Here is a 19168-nt window from a genome sequence, read left to right on the forward strand (position 1 = left end):
AGGAGGATGCTACACTTCTGCAGGCAATGAGGGGAGTTGGGATAGGATCAGAGAAGCATCCGGTAGCTGAAAAAAATTTTGTTTTGTTTTTCTTTCAAAGGTCAGAGCCAGCCCTGAAGGTCACAGGGCCTTGAGGCTAATGTTCTGTGATATTTGAGCTTTGAAGGCCAGGGATGAAAACCATGAAGATCTTTAGTTTAGAAGAAGTTGCTTTGATCTGTCACCCTCCCATCCCTGCCACCTCCTTGCATTTCTTCACTCCCACCCGTCACAGGACTGGCATTTCAAACTGGGATTTTGAAAAAGTTGACATCCATAGGGCAGAAAGGACTGGGAGAGCCGGAGGCAGGGCCGTGGATGAGCAGGAGGCAGGCGGGATGTGCTGAGTAGTCCTCCACTCCCATCTCAGGTTCTGTCTTCTTTCTACCCTACAGCTTGTGAATGTAACCCTCAGGGCTCCTTGAGTTCCGTGTGTGACCCCAACGGAGGCCAGTGTGAGTGTCGGCCAAATGTGGTGGGACGAACCTGTGACAGATGTGCCCCAGGAACCTTTGGCTTTGGCCCCAGCGGATGCAAACGTAGGTGCCTGGGAAGCACAGCAGGTGTTCGTTGAGAATTCACTGCCTGGGGTTGGCTGGGCTCTGGAGCTCTCAAGGTGGTGATGCGCTGTCGTCAAAGTTGGTGTCTGGAGCCGATGAGCGCTGCTTAGCTGGTATCCAGGGTGCTTCTGAAAGGGGTATGTCTGCTGCTAATGAGTTTCTCAAGGGACTTTTTCTCATTTTGCTTTTTCTGCAGCTTGTGAGTGCCACCTGCAAGGATCGGTCAATGCCTTCTGTGACGCCATCACGGGCCAGTGCCAATGTTTCCACGGGGTATATGCACGGCAGTGTGACCGATGCTTACCTGGGTACTGGGGCTTTCCTGCCTGCCAGCCCTGCCAATGCAATGGGCATGCAGATGACTGTGACTCAGTGACGGGGCAGTGCCTGGGCTGCCAAGACTACACCACAGGTCACAACTGTGAAAGGTACGTGGGCACTGCATCTCAAGAGAAAGGAAAAGCCTGAGATGATTTGTGTATAAATAAAGACGTCAACTTTTCTGAGTTGACCATTATGAGTAAACAAAAAAAAAAAAAAAAAAGAGAAAGGAGAACGATGCAGACAGCATCGTAGACACAGAACAGAATTCATTTCCACCAGCCTGTTCCTGGCTCATGCATTTCCGATGACCTCAGTATTTTCTAGGAACTCATTGATTTATCCTGGACGTGTTTATTTTACGCCTTCCATGTGCAAGGTGCTATTCTGGTGCTGGGATAGGGCAGACAACGAAAACCAACATGAGCCCTCCCTAGTGGGTATCCATTCTGGAGCCCACCTTAGGTACGTTTAGAAATCATTTCTGTGTCTGCAGATTCTGGCCTGGAATGGGAGTTGCGAAATGTTCATGCCTGATGTGGGTCATAGGAGACATCAGATGCAAATGGGATTAGTCACTTCAGTCCTTTGTTTTCCAAAAACACTTATGCAACTGCTGTTTCCAGGAGACTGTTAAATGTGCACCGCTAGATGAGATCTCCTGTTAATGTGTGTTAGTCGAATAATTATTATGGCTGTAAATCACTGTAGTAGATAAGTGGATACAGGACAATAGGATGTGCTTCCAGTGACATTAATGACCCAGCTTGATGGATATAGTCCACTGGAAAAAATAACATGCTGGTTTCAACTATTCATTGCTCATTAAGAAATGCAGGCTTAACTGTTAGAATCCTCTTGGGGCAAGGTTAATACTCTACTTTTTTCTACGCCAGTAAATTTTATCTCTTCTAATACCCACCCATTGTATATCGGATTTTACTTTTAAAAGGCCCTCAGGGCACATGTTGGAAAGTGCTGCAGAGGAATTATCAGTGACAACTGAATCGCTATCAGGTCAGAGCATGATGGCGCGCATAGCGGCCAACATCAAAGCTTGATGCTAGAGTGGGATTCAGGAATTCAGAGGTCCTGATATCAAAAGGTCCTCCTTTTGATAAGTGTTATCCCTTCCAACCACATAATGGTGTGAAAAAAAAAAATAAGGTAGCAGTCACACAAGGAAAGAGGAAGTTAGCCCATGGGTGTCATCTTCTGTTGGCTGCCAAAGGTTTTTGTATGATTTTTCTCTCGAAGTGAGATAGAGTATAAAAGGAGCAGGTGAGAAAATGAGATTAACAATGAGAAGAGAGTGCTGTGGGAGAGAGAAGAAGATGACACAGGGGGCAATCCTCAAGGCTGATTGGAAGTTGGACATGCTGTGGAATCACTGTGAGCATCCTGGAAGAGTCCGGGATGGACTTTGGATTTTATTGGTAGAGGATTTTGCTTTCTTAGAGGACAATGGGAACAGGTGCAGGAGCACTTTGCTAAAGTCTTGGGAACTCCCGTGCAGTTTGAGCCGGTTTCTCACTTTGAGCTCTTTTCTTCATGGCAAGGAGATCAGGGTTTCAGGTTCATAAATTTATAATGGAACTCTGCTCAGATGGTTCCCAAGAGGAAGAAGTGGGGTGAGGGCGGGCAAGGGGGAGGCAGGAAATGAGCACTCTGTGTCTGCTACGATGTCTTAGGATTCATTTCACCCAGAAAAGTCTCATGGAAACTCCTGGAGCAATCCCTGCACAGTTACTTCGTCCGTGTAGACGCTTCCCACACGGAATTACCAAATATGTTCTTAGGTTACTTGTGTGTCTGATTGAGTCGATGGTTTATGTCTTCATGAGAGCTTTTCTCTTATGTTTCTCTCTTTTTCCTCTTTAAAAATGCCCAACCTCAGCTTCATAAAAGCATCGCCACCACCATCACCACCACCACCATCACCACCACCATCACCACCATCACCACCACTACCACCATCACCACCACCACCATCACCACCATCACCACCACCATCACCACCATGACCACTACCAACACCACCATCACCACCACCACCATCACCACTACCACCACCATCACCACCATCACGACCACCATCACCACCACCATCACCATCACCACCATCACCACCACTACCACCATCACCACCACCATCACCATCACCACCACCATCACCATCACCACCATCACCACCACTACCACCATCACCACCATCACCATCACCACCACCACCACCACCACCACCACCATCACCACCACCAGCAACAAAAATAACAACAAGAAACATGAAAAATGAGCAAACTGGAGATCGCAATACCCAAGTTTCATGGACCTTAGATCCATGAATAAGTTGGAGTATCCATTTTTTTCTAAGCTAGGTAATTAGGCTTGATTGATAATCTCTAGAATTCCTTCAAAATCTTAGATTACAGAAAATTTAAAAAAGAAATAGTAGCTCAATTCCTGTTCTCCTGGACATAATCAACATGACTTAAGAAAAGAATTTCTTGCTGAAAGCCAGGACGTTGAATTCAAATCCAGGCTTGTGATTAAGCAGAGCATGGGTTTTGCAAATCATATGGCTTCCAACCACTCCTAATCCCTAAGGGATAAGGGATGGACCTTTTGGATTTGCAGTGAATAAATAACGTCCTTTATCCCAGCCCAAGCTTGGAACAAAGGAGATGGGTAGAGAGTCCGGCTATGTGACTTCTGGGTCAATTGGCCTTGGTACCTACTGACAGAGATTGGATTGCAGGACATGGCCTTCAACCTCTGACCTCTATAGGACCAGCTACCAGCTTGTCCCTCCCAGGCTGAGTCAGGTAACTCTGTGCCATGCCTACAGAGACAGACCCCTTAGTGCAAGGAGGCAGCAGCAAATGGGACACAAATATGTTTCAAGGGATATGTTGGTGTTGTGTGGGGTGCTATGAGAGAGGGGCCAATGGCCCACTGAGTTAATGCAGTGGGGGCTGCGAATTTGATCCCCACATTAGCAGTGTAAGGGCTGTACCTGGGGCTTTCTGAACCAGACACCCACAAGAGGAGACCGACAACCTGACCTCACCAGGCTACTAGGGTGAGTGCAATAGAGCTAAGAGCTGAGAACTGGTGCTCTAGTAGGATTTTTTCCTGTGGAGACATGCAGAAGGGTGGGGGAAGGTTCTCAGAACAGTTTCTATTACACTTTTCGTGAAACAAGTTTTGTACGCCTGTGGGTCACAACTGGTTCTCTTCTGTGATGAATGCAGGTGCATGGCTGGTTACTATGGCGACCCCATCATTGGGTCAGGAGATCACTGCCGCCCGTGTCCTTGCCCAGATGGCCCAGGCAGTGGCCGCCAGTTTGCTGGAAGCTGTTACCAGGATCCTGTTACTTTACAGCTTGCTTGTGTTTGTGAACAGGGATATATTGGTAAGTCACGTGCACACTTAATGAGGAAAAAAAAATGAGGTGAGGCGGAAACCAGTTTATCTCCCAAATCGTTCTTTCATTAAAAGTTAGGGGATCTGACATACAGGTAATTGTGTTTCCCATTTGGCTTGTCCAGGCAGAGTCCATCCTTGGGCCTTTCTGCGATAGCGATGGTTATGACACAGAGCATTTAGATCCCTAAACAAACACCCACGAAGCACCTTGCTATTAAGTGGAAAGATGAATTTGCATTTTATTTTATTCTTTCCTTTCCAACTCCCAGCAGAGGCACTCCAAAGCAGTGAGGTAGGCAGAAGGAAGCAAATCAGATCTTGGGTGGATGGGAGTGTAGCCTGGGTGCTAAGATGCTGGCCAGGAGGGCCACCTTCCATATTGGTGCACCTGGGTTTAGTTCCTGGCTCCAGCTTCCCACCAATTCCGGGAGACAGTGGTGATGGTTCCAGGGGTTGGGACCCTGCTCTTTGCTTGGGGGATCAGCACTGGGTTCCTAACTCCGGCTCCAACCCTGACCATTGTCAGCTTATGGAGAATAGAGCAGCAGATGGGAGTTCTCTTTCTGTTATTCTGTCTCTCTGCTTCTCAAATTGAATGTCAATGTTAGAAGAATAACATCTAGAGTATCAACAGGCGGCAGAGTCTTTCAGAGCTGAATCTGTTCACCGTGTAGTATCTTCATACCATCTGCCAACCAACATCAAATGAACTTAGCTGATTGAAGAAATCGGTTCCTTTTTATTTTATCCTTGACACCACTATTTCAAATACTCGTTATGCTTATGCATAGTGGAGCCAATGTTTTTTGTATAAAATTTCAGCATTTCTTTTTATGGAAAGATTGTTTTCTTTATTGGAAAGTCAGAGTTACAGAGAGAGATTCCATTTGCTGGTCACCCCCTGATGGTTGCAGTGGCCAGCACTGGGCCAGCCCAAAGCTAGGAACCAGACCATCCGCTGCTGCTTTTCCCAAGCCTTCAGAAGGGTGCTGAATCGGAAGAGGAGCAACTGGGACTCCAACCAGTGCCCATATAGAATGCTGGTGTCTCCGGCATGCTGGCCCAAAATGTCAGGATTTTGCAGGGAAATCATCATTGAAAAAATATTTTTTTTCAGGATATTTACTCGGGAGAAGTGACTTCAAGGGTGGTGGAGCCTCTTTTTTCTGCCATGAGCATCATTAACAGCATCATTTAGAGGCCACACATAATTACAAGCTTAAAACTTAGCTTGCTATAGACGCAATGAAATTTTGAGTCTTGCCTTCAGTTCCCTAGGCAGGGTCAGACCAAATGATGTTATGGGCTTTATACAGTGTGGAGGCTTTATACGGCCCACAGGCTAGGGTCTCTCCACACCTGGTTACTTATATGATGGTCCTTGGGTCCGGATTTTAGGATCAAGCTGGGTTTAACAATTTGGGATGGTTACTGAGTTCTACCCCGTGTCCTCACACGCTGAGATGCCGTATGTTGGAAATTTAATACTTATTTGTGGCCTTGTAGGCAGTGGTAGCCATGTGAGAGACAGCAAGTTTCTCTTCCTGCTCCTTGCTAAAAGCCTGCTGCCTCCCCTTCAGACGTGGTCATTGGGTGCTCTGCGGTGCCCTTGGTGGTGGTGGTGGCGGCAGAGGTGGCACCCAGGTGTTTTGTCTCTCAGCTGAAACCTTTGAGCTTGGTTCTGTTCTGCCGCAGGCTCCAGGTGCGACGACTGTGCCTCCGGGTACTTTGGGAATCCCTCGGACGTGGGTGGGTCGTGCCAGCCCTGCCAGTGCCACCACAACATTGACACAACAGACCCAGAAGCCTGTGACAAGGAGACGGGACAGTGCCTCAAGTGCTTGTACCACACTGAAGGGGACCATTGTGAGCTGTGTCGCTTTGGCTACTATGGAGATGCTCTCCGGCAGGACTGCAGGAGTAAGATGCGCCTGTGCTTGGGGGTGTGGTCTTCATACATTGATTGTCCTGGGGAAAGCACATTCGCCGGTTCAAAGCCGTGCAGTTTCACCTGTGACCAACAGAAATGAGACAGCGTTTCTTTTTCTTGACATACTCATGGCAGCAATGTATAGATGGGAGGTGGCTCCATGCCAGCAGAGAACCAGAAGGGAGTCTTAGTGGCTTTGTCACCCTCATAAATGCCAATCCATGGGGCGTTTAGATGTTGTTATGCCCGTGCCCTGCCAATTTGGCTGCTACTGAAGAGATCATAAATACCTGTTTTTCTAAAGTCCCTGGTGGCTAGAACCTTCCAGATGAGGGATCAGAGAGACATCACATCTCTCAGGCGTCTCTCTCTTGCAGATTTATTTCTGACATCATGTCAGGATCAACTAGTGTTGCTGCTGTTGCTGTGTGAGCAACCCAGCCCCAGGGGGCCTGGGCTGCGTTGATGCAAACGTGTGGAATGTGGGGACCAGCAAGACCAGATTCCTGCAAGCCGTAGCTTACCAGGCTGCTGCTACCTGCACTGTGTGCCATGTCCTGGCAAGAGTTGGGAATCATTAGATCCCTTAGTTCTCATGGGCATTGCTTTTGATGATTTCCAGTTAAATCTCCCATTTGCAAATGCTTTACCAGCAGCCTGTGGAACCTCTGTATTTGGAAACCACATCTAGACAGACTTCACAGTGTGAGTGGGTTGTGCCCGGGGAGATGCCAGAATTGAGTGGTAGAAGCTGCTAAAGGGCAAATTGTTGGAGATTTCTGGCGTTGCTGGCTGAGTACTTGGCAGGTTGGGGTTGGGAGTCTGGAGAGCGGAGATCTCAGCCATTTGGCAGCAGCTGATTCAGGCGGGTGCCCTGCTTGTCGTGGAGTGGTGTTTTGTAAGGAAGACCCCACTGCCTGTTCTTTTCCAGAGTGTGTCTGCAACTACCTGGGCACCATACAGGAGCACTGCAATGGCTCCAACTGCCAGTGCGACAAAGGCACTGGCCAGTGCCCGTGCCTTCCAAACGTGGTGGGACAGAACTGTGACCACTGTGCACCCAACACCTGGCAGCTAGCCAGTGGCACCGGCTGTGAGCCCTGTGGCTGCAATGACCTGCATTCCTTCGGGCCATCTTGTAATGAGGTGAGGCCACGATGGTGCCAGAAGAAATGGGTTGAGGAGTCCTGGGTGATGGTCATCCCATTGACAGAGAAAAGCCACCCCCTCTTCCTTCTGTTCTGGGGTCCACTACCTTGTCCAACACAGCCTGGGCTGCATATCAGCCCCGCTCGTTTGCCATGCAGAGTCCCGTGTGCTGCAGACCATGGCAAGTCGACTTGGTGTCCCAGCTGCGGGGTGCAGACTGACTGAGCAAGGACAGTGGACGATGCTTCTCTGCTCCAGGAAGCACAGAGCTCTGCCCAGCATTGTGGACAATGCTGCTGCTTGTCAACACCTGCCGGGTGGCCTGCTGCCTAGGGCCAGTTGGGTGACAGGTGGTCGGGGAGTGTTATGACCTGTGAGGATACAAGTTAAGGAATTCTGAAGTAGAGTGCATTGTGATGTGGGCCTGGCCAAATCTTTGTTGAAAGTAGACAGCCGAGAAGTGCTGATCCCAGAGGAAGGACCCTGGTCCATGTTAGCCTGGGGTAGGCATCGTCATCAGCCAATTGCCAACTGGCAGCTGGGAGTATGGGAACTGGGGATGGCTGGCTCTGCCCCTGCTTGACTTGGCTTTGTGCTCTTACCGTAGTTCACAGGGCAGTGCCAGTGCATGCCTGGCTTTGGAGGCCGTACCTGCAGTGAGTGCCAGGAGCTCTTCTGGGGAGACCCTGACGTGGAGTGCCGAGGTAAGACATGTGCAGCGGTCGCGGTGCAGGGTGAGGGGGTCTCTAGGCGCCTCTTTGTCAACTGTAAAGCACAACTGTGCTGGTTAGGTTGTCTGTTCCAGAAAATTCTTCTTCATGATACTCAAGGTGTAAACAGCATCAGAGATCTAGCACCTGTAACCCTGCAGATAAGCCTAGGTCACAAAGTGCGGGCCTGCTCTTCCAGCCCCAAACCTGGCAGAGAGCACTGGTTGGTGCATGCATGCGCGCATGCCACAAAATCACATGGATTTGCGTTCTTTAATGCTGTTAACCCAAAAGGGAGCATAGCAATTTAGCTTTCTGCAAATGGGTTTCTGTGCACTCTGCGTAAGATTTGGTGGCCAGTGTCCTTGGTGATTCTATTAAGGCCATTCACTTGCTGATGGTGAAAGCTCTTGGTGTGTCTGTGTGTCTGTGTGTCCGCGTGTACACATGAGTGTGTATCCTGACAGTGCTCCTAATCTGGAGACTGAGCATGATGGCAGAGCCTTTGCACATGCGAAGGGAAAAAGGGATGTAGGATGAGAGTTGAGGAATGAACCCAGACTTTGCCTTAGGGTAAAGCTTTTTTCTTTTAAAAAGAACTGAGGGAAATTCGACAATTTCTTAAGAAACCAAAACTTACTCAAGTAGTGAATCATTAGGATTGCTTAATGTCTGTGTTGTTGCAATTTTTTTCAAGCTGGCCAATAATTTTTTTTTCTTGGTGAAGATCCTGACATGAAAGAACTTATGAACCCTGTTTCCTACTTGGTTGTCTTCAAGTTTTTAATTTTTAACTGAGGGTTAATATTTTTGAGTTCTCTAAGTGTTCTTTGGTTTATTATCTTTGTTGTCTATCTAGAATTAGAGCTCTCTGATGAGCTGTGAAGTTGAGAATGACTCCCCCCCCCCCCCCCCCCCAGTGCTTAACAATGGCAGCAGGAAGTCATCCAGAACTTGGAGTGAGCAATTCACTACCTCCTGTAAAAGATCAGAACCTGGAAACTCCGTGTTCTCTCACAGTGCAAACCCATCAGCAATTCCTGAACAGCTGGAAAATGCTAAACAGAGAAACTCCGTGTTCCCTCACAGTGCAAACCCATCAGCCATTCCTGAACAGCTGGAAAATGCTAAACAGAGACAAGATCAAACAAGACCACATATGATTGATTTTTTCAGATTTGTTTTTCTTGGAAAGGCAGATTTACAAAGAGAAGGAAAGACAGAAAAATCTTCCATCTGCTAGGAGAGCTGAGCCAATTAGCAGCCTCCTCCAGGTCTCCCAAATGGGGACGGGGTCCCAAGAATTTGGATCACCCTCCATTACTTTTCTAGACAGCAAAGAGCAAGGTAGAAAGTGGAGCAGCGTGACACAAACCAGCACCCAGATGCGATGCCGGCACTTGCAGGCAGAGGATCAGCCAATTGAACCATTGTGTTGGCCATTATAATTGGTTTTATGAGCTAGGACACAGCCAGAAGGAGTGGATAGGGACATCTTAGGTTTGATTTCACAGTGCCGTGCTCTGTGTCCACAGCCAGCCTCTAGCACAGATGTCTGGTTTGAAGGGAACTGAATCTTAGCGTTTGCATTAGCAGGCACTGACATCCATCCCTTGGGTCAGTTCCCTGGAGGTTGGCTTGGAATCTGGCTTTTCCAGAACTCTAAGCCCGATGTTGTTACAGTCTCCTTTCTTGCAATGCCTGCGGGCTTGATTGCTCCCCACTGCCTCCCCTCAACCCCCCTCCTGCCCACCCTGGTTGCTTCTACCCAGGTTGTATCAGCCTGTGTGTCATTGGTAAAACAGCTCTGGCTGCCGCAGCCTCCTGACCTTTTGCTCCGTGTTGGCGTGGTCATCCTGTAAAGCCTGGCTGTAGGAGTCAGAGCCAATTGGAGAATTGTTCATGCAGTCCTTGGTGCTTTGCCTCTGACCCTTTTATCTGGTCTCTAAACTTTGCCTCTCAATGTATTGACAAATCATGGCTTATGGCAACTGTATCAACTTGGGCTCTGTTTCGGAAACTTTACCGAGTAAGACTCTCAGCATACGAGCTTGCCAGTTTCTTTGTTCCTTCTCTCCAGAGGAAAGGTCAGCCTGTGGCAAAAGACTCTGATTATAGGAGAACCAAACAGGCATGAAGACCACCAAACCAGCATGTGGTGCAAAGCAGCGTGGTTTGGGTACCGAGCCCATATGGGATGCTGGCCCCCACAGGGCAGAGGCTGAGCTTGCTATGTGACCACGCCAACCCCGTCATAGACCGTTTTCAAACAATATGTGTGAAGAATGTGCCTTCTTCCCAGGGGTCTGAATCTGCACATCCCTTTGGCCCACTGCTCTTAAAGAAAAGTAGTTAAAAGACTGATAGAGGAATTGTAGCTTTGCTTAGGTGTGGTTGCCTTGGAGGACACTAAGTTCTAGACGGAAGAGGACAGTTTCCTTCTGCTTTCCTACCACACTCTGTCCTTTGTCCATACTCACATGTGGCTTTCCTGAAAAGTGGGGATCAGAAAGCCGCTTTCTCAAAGGGTGAACATCTCAGGTGGAGTTGTTCTGATGTTGCTCTGGCACATCAGTGTTATAACATGCCATTGCATCATTTAGGGCATTTCCTCATCTGCTGTTTCTCTGCTTTGTGTGATGTTGTCTTGGCTGGGATGGGGGCATTTGGAAGTCGGGGAAGGGTTACGGGAGAGAATTTGGACTGTCACCAAATTGGAGCACTCTCTATCTTAGCCACTTGGGATCCAACGACCAAGGAAGGACCCATGTCCCACAGTGCTTCCTGCAGGTTCTCAAACTAGAAGGTGTTGGATCCCAAGAGCTTTGGGTGCCCTGTGGAAGAGGCCAACAGCCTACAAGGCACCCAGAGGGAGAGAGAACTGAGTTGTAAGGGACTGTACCCACAGTGGGAAATAGGAAGAACAGAACTTGAAAGGGCAGGCCTGGAAGCCAGCAGAGACAAAAAAGATGGATCAGCCAGATTGAGAAATAGGGGAAAACAGATCTATGCATTTTAGTCTTAGATTATGTCATGGATTACCAAATACATCTTCCTTTGAAATTGTCTATCGGATTGCACAGAGTTAAACTGGCTGATACCACCTAGCCAACAATCTACTTCTAGAAAGCGTTAGGTCATGGCTGGCTCTTCTCTTTATGGAAAAGAAATGCAGTTATGTAAAAGACAAACCAGTCGGGTCTCTAAGTTTGAAGGCATTGAATGTTCCTATTGTCTGCGTGGGTTGGGGCTCTTGGCCTAGAGAGTCAAACTTTAACAGGCCCCCACTGTCCTGGGACAGAGAGAGACTTCCAGCCGCCTACCACAGCACACTCTCAGCAAATTCCAGCCTGAAGCTCTGCATTCTGCCCCAGGAGTCTAAGGGTCACATGTTGAATTGCTTTGTGGATTCACAGATAGCAGAAGGAATGCTTTCCTCTTGAGCGCTGGTTCCTGGAAAAAGCCAGTGGTGAAAATCCCAAGCCGACTGGCAGTGTGGAGGCATAGGTGAGAGGCCCGGGGCAGCAGCCGCCTTCCTGTCGGGCCTGTTTTCCTGGAATATTTCTTAAGGAGAAAAAGGACAGGTCACCTCGTCACCCATAAGGTCTCTATAGAGCCTGTGTTCTTTATTCTCTTTGATCATTACTGTTCATCTCCAGTTGCAGAGCTGGGGTCTGGGGAAGGCAGCCTCTATCCACAGCCCCAGATAGATTGGATGCTTGGATTTTTGATATGCATACCATGATACCATCTGGTGTTGTTATCAAAATGATTTGGTGCCACTGAAGCTTGGGACCATAATCCCTGACCTTATTAGGCTAGTAAGGAATCAGGGCAAAGGGACGCCAAAGACCACACTGTGTTGGTTATATCTGGCATTTTTAAAAAGTTTTTTATTTGGACCTGGTGTGATGGTTCAATGGCTAAATCCTTGCCTTGCATGTGCCGGGACCCCATATGGGTGCAGGTTGGTATCCAGCTGCTCCACTTCCCATCTAGCTCCCTGCTTGTAGCCTGGAAAAGTAGTAGAGGATGGCCCAAAGCCTTGGGACCCTCCAACTGGATGGGAGACCCAGAAGAGGCTCCTGGCTTCAGATTGGCTCAGCTCTGGCCATTGCAGCCACATGGGGAGTGAACCAGCAGATGTAAGATCTGCCTTTCCAATAAAAATAAAAAAAATTTTTAAATAATTGACTTGAAAGGCAGAGTTACAACATCTTCTGTCTGCCAGCTCATTCCCCAGGTGGCTGCAACAGCCAAGATGGGGCCAGGCCAAAGTCACGAACTCTATCCTAGTCTTCCCCTGGGTGGAAGGGGGTCCGTGTACTCGGACACTTTAGCAGGGAGCTGGATCAGAAGTGGAGCAGCTGGGATGTACACCCGCTGCTCATATGGGATGCCAGCATCAGAGGTGGCAGGTAGCCTAACATGCTAGGCCACAGTGGATTTAGTTTTCTTTGGGCTAGGTTGACTGTATTTTACTTTTCTGTTGGTGACCAGCTAGCGTAGGCAATGCCAGGAACTGTGCATTTTGTGCTTTATCTTTGGCTGGATGCAGCCTGAATAGTCTTGGGGAAGGGGACACTAGAGAAGCGCAGAGACAGGCCCAAGGTGTGGTGCTGGATCAGGGTCCTGGCCCAGCATTTCTCTGCTGGGAATCTTGGGGCAGGTTATACGAGCCCTCTCACTGTGTTGTTGTATCTGAGGTTATTACATCTGCAACTCGTCACTATGAGGGTTCAATGAGATAATGCAAATAAGTCACCCCTGTAATGGGAGTGCCAAGTGTGTAGTCAGCAACTGCTGTCAGCTGCTCATTTTAGAGACTGACTAGTATTGCTAAGAAAAGTGTGAGGCCCTGTGTGTGCTGGGAAAGCTACTGCGGCCTCCCGGTGGAAGGCCACCGCCCTGTCCTGGGTGATGGGTGTCTTCTCGTGGCAACAGTGACCTGGGATCCTCAGGGTCAAGTCTGATCACTGAGGGTCAGCATGGTGGTCAGCTAGCGTCTCTGTTTTCCCGTCTAGCCTGCGACTGTGACCCCAGGGGCATCGAGACGCCGCAGTGTGACCAGTCCACGGGTCAGTGTGTCTGCGTGGAGGGCGTTGAGGGTCCCCGTTGCGACAAGTGCACCCGTGGGTACTCGGGGGTGTTCCCCAGCTGCACACCCTGCCACCAGTGCTTCGCTCTCTGGGACGTCATCATCTCCGAGCTCACCAACAAGACCCACAGATTCCTAGAAAGAGCCAAGGCCTTGAAGATCAGCGGCGTGATCGGGCCCTATCGGGAGACCGTGGACTCCATAGAGAAGAAGGTCAACGACATAAAAGACATCCTGGCCCAGAGCCCCGCGGCTGAGCCGCTGAAAAACATCGGGAATCTCTTCGAGGAAGCAGAGTGAGTCCTCTCTGAGCCAGTGTCATGGCTCCCGATGTATTTTCCTTTGCCGCTTTGATGAATTCACAATGCGAGGGTTTCCCAGCCCGGTGCTTCTGCCAAAGGGTTTGATTAATCCTGAGAGTAAAACCAGATTTTAGGCCAAGCTTTTTCCTTGGTCCTGACCCTGGGCATTTGGGTGAGTGAATGCTGGCACGTCGCTGGGAACTGAATCTCTGGAGACTGTGGTATCGACTGTGTGCATGTTGTGCTCACACTGCGCTTTGCAGAATCATGCTCTCATGCAGCTGTGTCTGCTGAAAAGAACTCGGAGACCAGAGTCCCATACTTGTGTCCCCTCTGTCATGTGTTGGGTTATGAGCCTGAACGACAGAATGCATAAATCTTTATTTTCCCTCTGAGGGAGGAAACGGGGGATCGTACTTGCCATGACCTTGCAGATAAACAAAAGTATTGATGTTTGAGATGATAACATCATCGCAAAGAAAGCATGGTGTGAACATATGGCTGCTTCTAGGGCAAGTCTGTTACTGTAGAATGGACTCGTTATGTCCCAGTTCTTTGTGCTGCTCAGCCACTAGTCTCTAGACCAGCGCTGCAGACCTCCTCTCGGAATTCCGGAAGCTTCTTTACAGTGCCCAGGTCTCTGCCTGGCTTGTGGTGGTTTTCCTGAGGACAGCAGGTGACTGAGCTGATCCCCAACTTCTCAGGGAGTGTCTTTCTGCCTGTTCTCCCAGGCTCACTCCTGCTCTTGAACAGCCCCAACTCCCTTTGTTTAAAAAAAGAAAAGAAAAACAGTGCAGGATGACCAGGGAGCTGCAAGAGCTATCGGGGAAGCACTTGTGCCCCAGGTGCTCCAGGTTTTCTTCCTAGGCATGAATGAGAGTGGTGTTTCACAGCTAAACATGGACATGGAGAAGGGGATTTGACGTGCTGACACGTCAGCAGTGTTTGCTGCACGTGATGGACCTTGGGTCGGTGTCTAGGAGGCCAGGTGGGCTTTGTCCGTCATGCTGCGTGTGAGAGGCAGGAAGGGACCAGCAGACATTCTTAGCTCAAGTAACCTTCCAGGGTGCACATCTAGGGCAACAGGCCTTGAGCCGTCTGCATTCCTTACGAGAGGCCAGAGTTTGTGCCCTGACTCTGCTTCCAATGGCAGCTTCTTGATAATGAACACCCTGGGAGGCAAAAGATGCTTTAGAGCTGGCGCCCATCTGTTCACCTGGAAGACCACGATTGGGTCATACAGCCTCCTGGCTTCCAGTTGGCCCTGGCGCTGGCATTTGGAAAATCCAGCAGTGGGTGCAAGATCTTAGAACCTCTTCTGACTCTTTCTCCTTCCCTCCTCCCACTCCTTTCCTCTCTCTTCCTTTCAGGTAAAACGAAAATAAGTAGTTTTGTGGCTCAAGGCCACATGGTTGCTATGGATGATAGGCTGTGTGTGTTGTGAGCAGGTGAGCATTCAACAAGCGCATTATACAGAGATCACAATGGCCCATATGGGCTACTGGTGCAGACAGGCAGAGGATTAGCCTGTTACATCACCACATGGCCTCCGCAAGCAGCTTTGTAACGTGCTATACCACAGTGCCAGCCCCTCCACTATTTTTTTTATGATGCCTTTTGTGTGTGTGTGTGTGTGTGTGTGTATACACAAACACATATATACATATTGGTGCAACCTTGGAGATGGGAAGGTACAGAACAAAGGACAGTTTTTCGATTCCAAATAAAATTATGAAAGCCAAACATCCGCACATTTCATCATCAGTAGATGGCACTTCTCTTTTGAAAAAAAATTTAAGATTTATTTTATTTTCTATTGGAAAGTCAGATATATGGGGCGAAGAGACAGATAGGAAGATCTTCCATCCGTTGATTCTTTCCCCAAGCAGCCGCAAAGGCCAGAGCTGAGCTGATCCAAAGCCAGGAGCCGGGAGCCTTTCCTAGGTCTCCTGTGTGTGTGCAGGATCCCAAGGCCTTGGGTCGTCCTCAATTGCTTTCCCAGGCCACAGGTGGAGAGCTGGATGGAAGTGGGACCGCCGGGATTAGAACTGGTGCCCATATGGGATCCTGGTGCGTGCAAGGCGAGGACTTTAGCCACTAGGCTACCATGCCAGGCCCAAAGGCACTTCTCTTTGGGAAAGTGTGCCTGGTGACAGGAGGTGGTTCCAGTGAGGCCCCTGGCCTGAAGGTTAGGTCCCTCTGCAGGGGCCACAGGGCTCTCTGCATGCTGCATCTCGAAGAAGGTCCCTGAGGCTTAGGGACATTTATACGGGGTGGCTGGGAGGCCACATGCTTGACCGGAGATGTGATTGTCCCACGCATGCTACCTCACAGCAGACTGAGCCCTGCAAGTCGTCTGATGCCACAGCGTGGCTGTGTGCACTGCTCTCACTTCACAACTCTTAGCAGCAAGAATCACTGTTAGGCTTTTTTTTTTTTTAAGACACAATTGCTGGAGCTGTGCCAATTTGTACCCAGGAGTCAGGAGCTTCTTCTGAGTCTCCCACATGAGTGCAGGGGCCCAAGGACTGTCCTCTGCTACCTTCTCAGACCATAAGCAGGGAGCTGGATTCGAAGTAGAGCAACTGCAACATGAAAGGGTGCCCATATGGGGTTCGGCACTTGCAGGAGGAGGATTAGCCAATTAAGCCATGATGCCGGCCCTCATCGTTAGATTTTAGAATGAGATCAGTACCTAAATCCTGTCTGCTATAAATGAGTTGGATTGAAATAACAGTGATGGATATGGTGTCAGTAGAAAATGTATAAGACACCTCTCCTTTGCTTTATTTTACATAGGTCAGCTTATCTTTCCTTTTTACAGGAAACTCAGCAAAGATGTTACAGAGAAGATGGCCCAGCTAGAAGTGAAGTTATCTGATACGGCTGAGCAAAGCAACAGCACGACCAGAGAGCTGGACTCTCTGCAGGCAGAGGCGGAGAGTCTCGGCAACACAGTGAAAGAACTTGCTGAACAACTCGAGTTTATCAAGAACTCTGATATTCGAGGTGAGCACTTGTCATGCCAATGCACAGTTCTTGACCCTGGGTTTTAGCTTTCTCTCCTGTGGATACAGTGGCTTCATGCAACAGCAACAAAAAAAAAATTAAGTGCTTCCTACAAATATGAAAACTCAGTCTCTGGCCCAGTGAAGGATGAAGTCTTCATTTGACCCAGTGTGGGACTCGGGGCATAGGGCAACTAAGGAGACAGGCCATGGTTCCTGCGAGTGAATGACGTGTGTGTTAGAGTGGTATCCATGTTCTGCTTTTTTCCAGTGAGTAGTTGAAACCCTGACCTTTTCTAGAAGAGTAGGTTTTTTTGATGGTTACAATATTGAATTGTCACTTCTGCAAGTCCTTTGACGTTTGGGAATGTTGACCGATCACGAAATAATTTTTTGCCAAGTCCTCCACTTTGGGCTATTGTAGGCTGTATCAAATCCTCTCAATCTTAGATCACATTAGCCATCCTGATTTATTATTTACAGTTGCTCTTCTGTTTAAGTAGGTCCCTAAGATGCCAAACCATCCCACGCTGTTTTCAGGTGCCCCATAACTCGCCCTTTGAGTGGATCTGAGTAAATGACAAGGAGAAGGGAACATTCATCTGGACAGATGTTTCACAGGCTGCCGGATAGCAGCCACTGAGAAAGAGCTGCAAGCTGAGGGCCTGTGTGTGCAGACCTCTGAGTGGTGAACTTATTTTTCAGTTTTCACCCAGATGGTCTGGCATCCCTCAGAGCTAGGTAAGGTGCTAATGGAACAGAACTATTCATTAGTCTCAAAAGAGCAAGCTCTGCCTCTGAAGATTTTAAAAAGTGACAGTAAATTGAGTGCCAGAAATACCAACTGTGGGGATGACTTGGTGAGGACGCCCAGTACACTGGTATTGAGTGGGGACACTGCCCTTTCTTTCCTGCCCTAGGTGCCCTGGATAGCATTAACAAGTATTTTCAGATGTCCCTGGAGGCAGAGGAGAGGGTGAATGCCTCCACCACAGATCCCAATAGCACCGTGGAGCAGTCGGCTCTCATACGGGAAAGAGTGGAAGACCTGATGATGGAGCAAGAATCCCGGTTCAGAGAAAAGCAAGAGGAGCAGGCTCGCCTTCTTGATGAACTGGCAGGCAAACTACAGAGCTTAGACCTTTCAGCTGCTGCCGAGATGGTAAGGTTTGGGGGGTTGGCCTCATTTCTGTAGTGCTAGGAGGAAGAGAAATTCCCACCCTGCCCTCTTGTTAGCACTCAGTTGCTCAGTGGCACCTGCAAGCTCTCTGGCTCGCAGTGTGGGATTTCCCTGACTCGTGCATGGCCAGGCTAGGTTAAAGCCAGCAGGTGCGTTTCTAGCCCTCTCCCCTCCCAGGCATTGTTCTGGAGTCCAGCAGGGTGATCCTTACCACTTGTGCCTGCTGTTATGTTCTCTCAGTTGCTTGCTCAAACTTTAACCATTGTTGTTGTCGGGATATGGCAAAACCCATTTCGGTGGAAGAAATCATAATGGTTCTGGCAGGGCCTTCCTGAAAGAATTCAAGGATCTAAACCATTTTATTCCCACTGATGTTAGCTGAACTGTCCCTTTGTTCCAAGTAACTTTACCTGGTGAAGATTAACCATGCAATTTTAAGAGGCAGATTCATTTCCTAGAAGCTTTTAAAAAAGAACTCTGGTGCCAAATGAAATCTAGCGCCGAGTTTAATGAACATTGGGCAGAAGGCCAGAAAAGCCGAACCACCTGCTCCTTCTCCCGTTCCCTTCCCTTCCTAAGGAAGGGTGCCCAGTGGAGAGAACCTGGAGGGTATTTTTTCACAGACTAAGGCTTGTGCTCACTAAGCTTTGGATTCAAACTTCCTCTGTTCAGAGGAAAGCCTCACCCTCGCTTTCTTGGGTCAAGACAAAAATAGGCTGTTTCACATTCATTTCCTTACAAAACCTGACAGCATCCATTGGAAATAGGGGCCAAGTTGATGTCTTCTCACCACTGGATGAAAACTGCAAGGGAGAATAAAAAAAATGAAGGGCCAGAGTCATGTGAAAATGACCCCTACCAACCAGTTGACAAAGCTGCTCTATACAGCCACGAAACCCCAGCCTCCCATTTCTTTCCTTCCAGTTGTAATTCAGTCGCTAAAAAACTGGTCTCTGAAAACAAGCAGAATCTTCGCAGCCTACACCGAGAAGCAACCATGTGGGGGACATGCAAGGGCTGCTGGAGGCTTCTCTGTGCCTGCTCCTGCAGCTGGCAAGCTAGCTTGGGCTTGGCTGGCTTCCCTGATTCTTAGAGCTCTCTGTATAGGCTCCATACAGTTGCTTCCTACTATAGAAACAGCTGTTTGGCCATTTGTGTTTTTCCAGTTCCTTGTCTTTGTGGATGTGGAGCTGGGTCCATGCGCCCTTTGAAAGTTTTTCCTCCCACTATCCATGCCCGTCTCCGTTGAAACAAAGCACACGTTCTGGTGTATGCTGTCAAACTGCTTTTTGCAGAGCACCCTGAGACTATTGTTGCAGGTTTTCAGAGACTGTGGGGTTATAAGCTATTGGGCCAAAGAGTTGATTCTACTTCTGTGAAATCTGACAAACTATGCTTTCCTTGCTTGGAAGTAAACTGACAGTTGCTTTTCACTGCAG

The 19168-nt window shown here is 48.7% G+C and overlaps 1 protein-coding gene across 1 annotated transcript in view; it reads left to right on the forward strand.

Annotated features, from left to right (window-relative positions):
• LOC101531703 (laminin subunit beta-1) overlaps nt 1-19168 on the forward strand; it is a 63308-nt gene that overhangs the window by 36581 nt on the left and 7559 nt on the right. The window contains exons 19-27 of the mRNA XM_004598582.3: nt 435-578; nt 796-1027; nt 4175-4338; nt 6048-6272; nt 7214-7428; nt 8039-8135; nt 13166-13535; nt 16366-16550; nt 17470-17711. Coding sequence (XP_004598639.2) covers nt 435-578; nt 796-1027; nt 4175-4338; nt 6048-6272; nt 7214-7428; nt 8039-8135; nt 13166-13535; nt 16366-16550; nt 17470-17711 — 1874 coding nt within the window. The remainder of the gene's footprint in view (nt 1-434; nt 579-795; nt 1028-4174; nt 4339-6047; nt 6273-7213; nt 7429-8038; nt 8136-13165; nt 13536-16365; nt 16551-17469; nt 17712-19168) is intronic.

The sequence above is a fragment of the Ochotona princeps genome, chromosome 25 (genome assembly GCF_030435755.1).
Source record: "Ochotona princeps isolate mOchPri1 chromosome 25, mOchPri1.hap1, whole genome shotgun sequence".
Lineage (NCBI taxonomy): Eukaryota > Metazoa > Chordata > Mammalia > Lagomorpha > Ochotonidae > Ochotona > Ochotona princeps.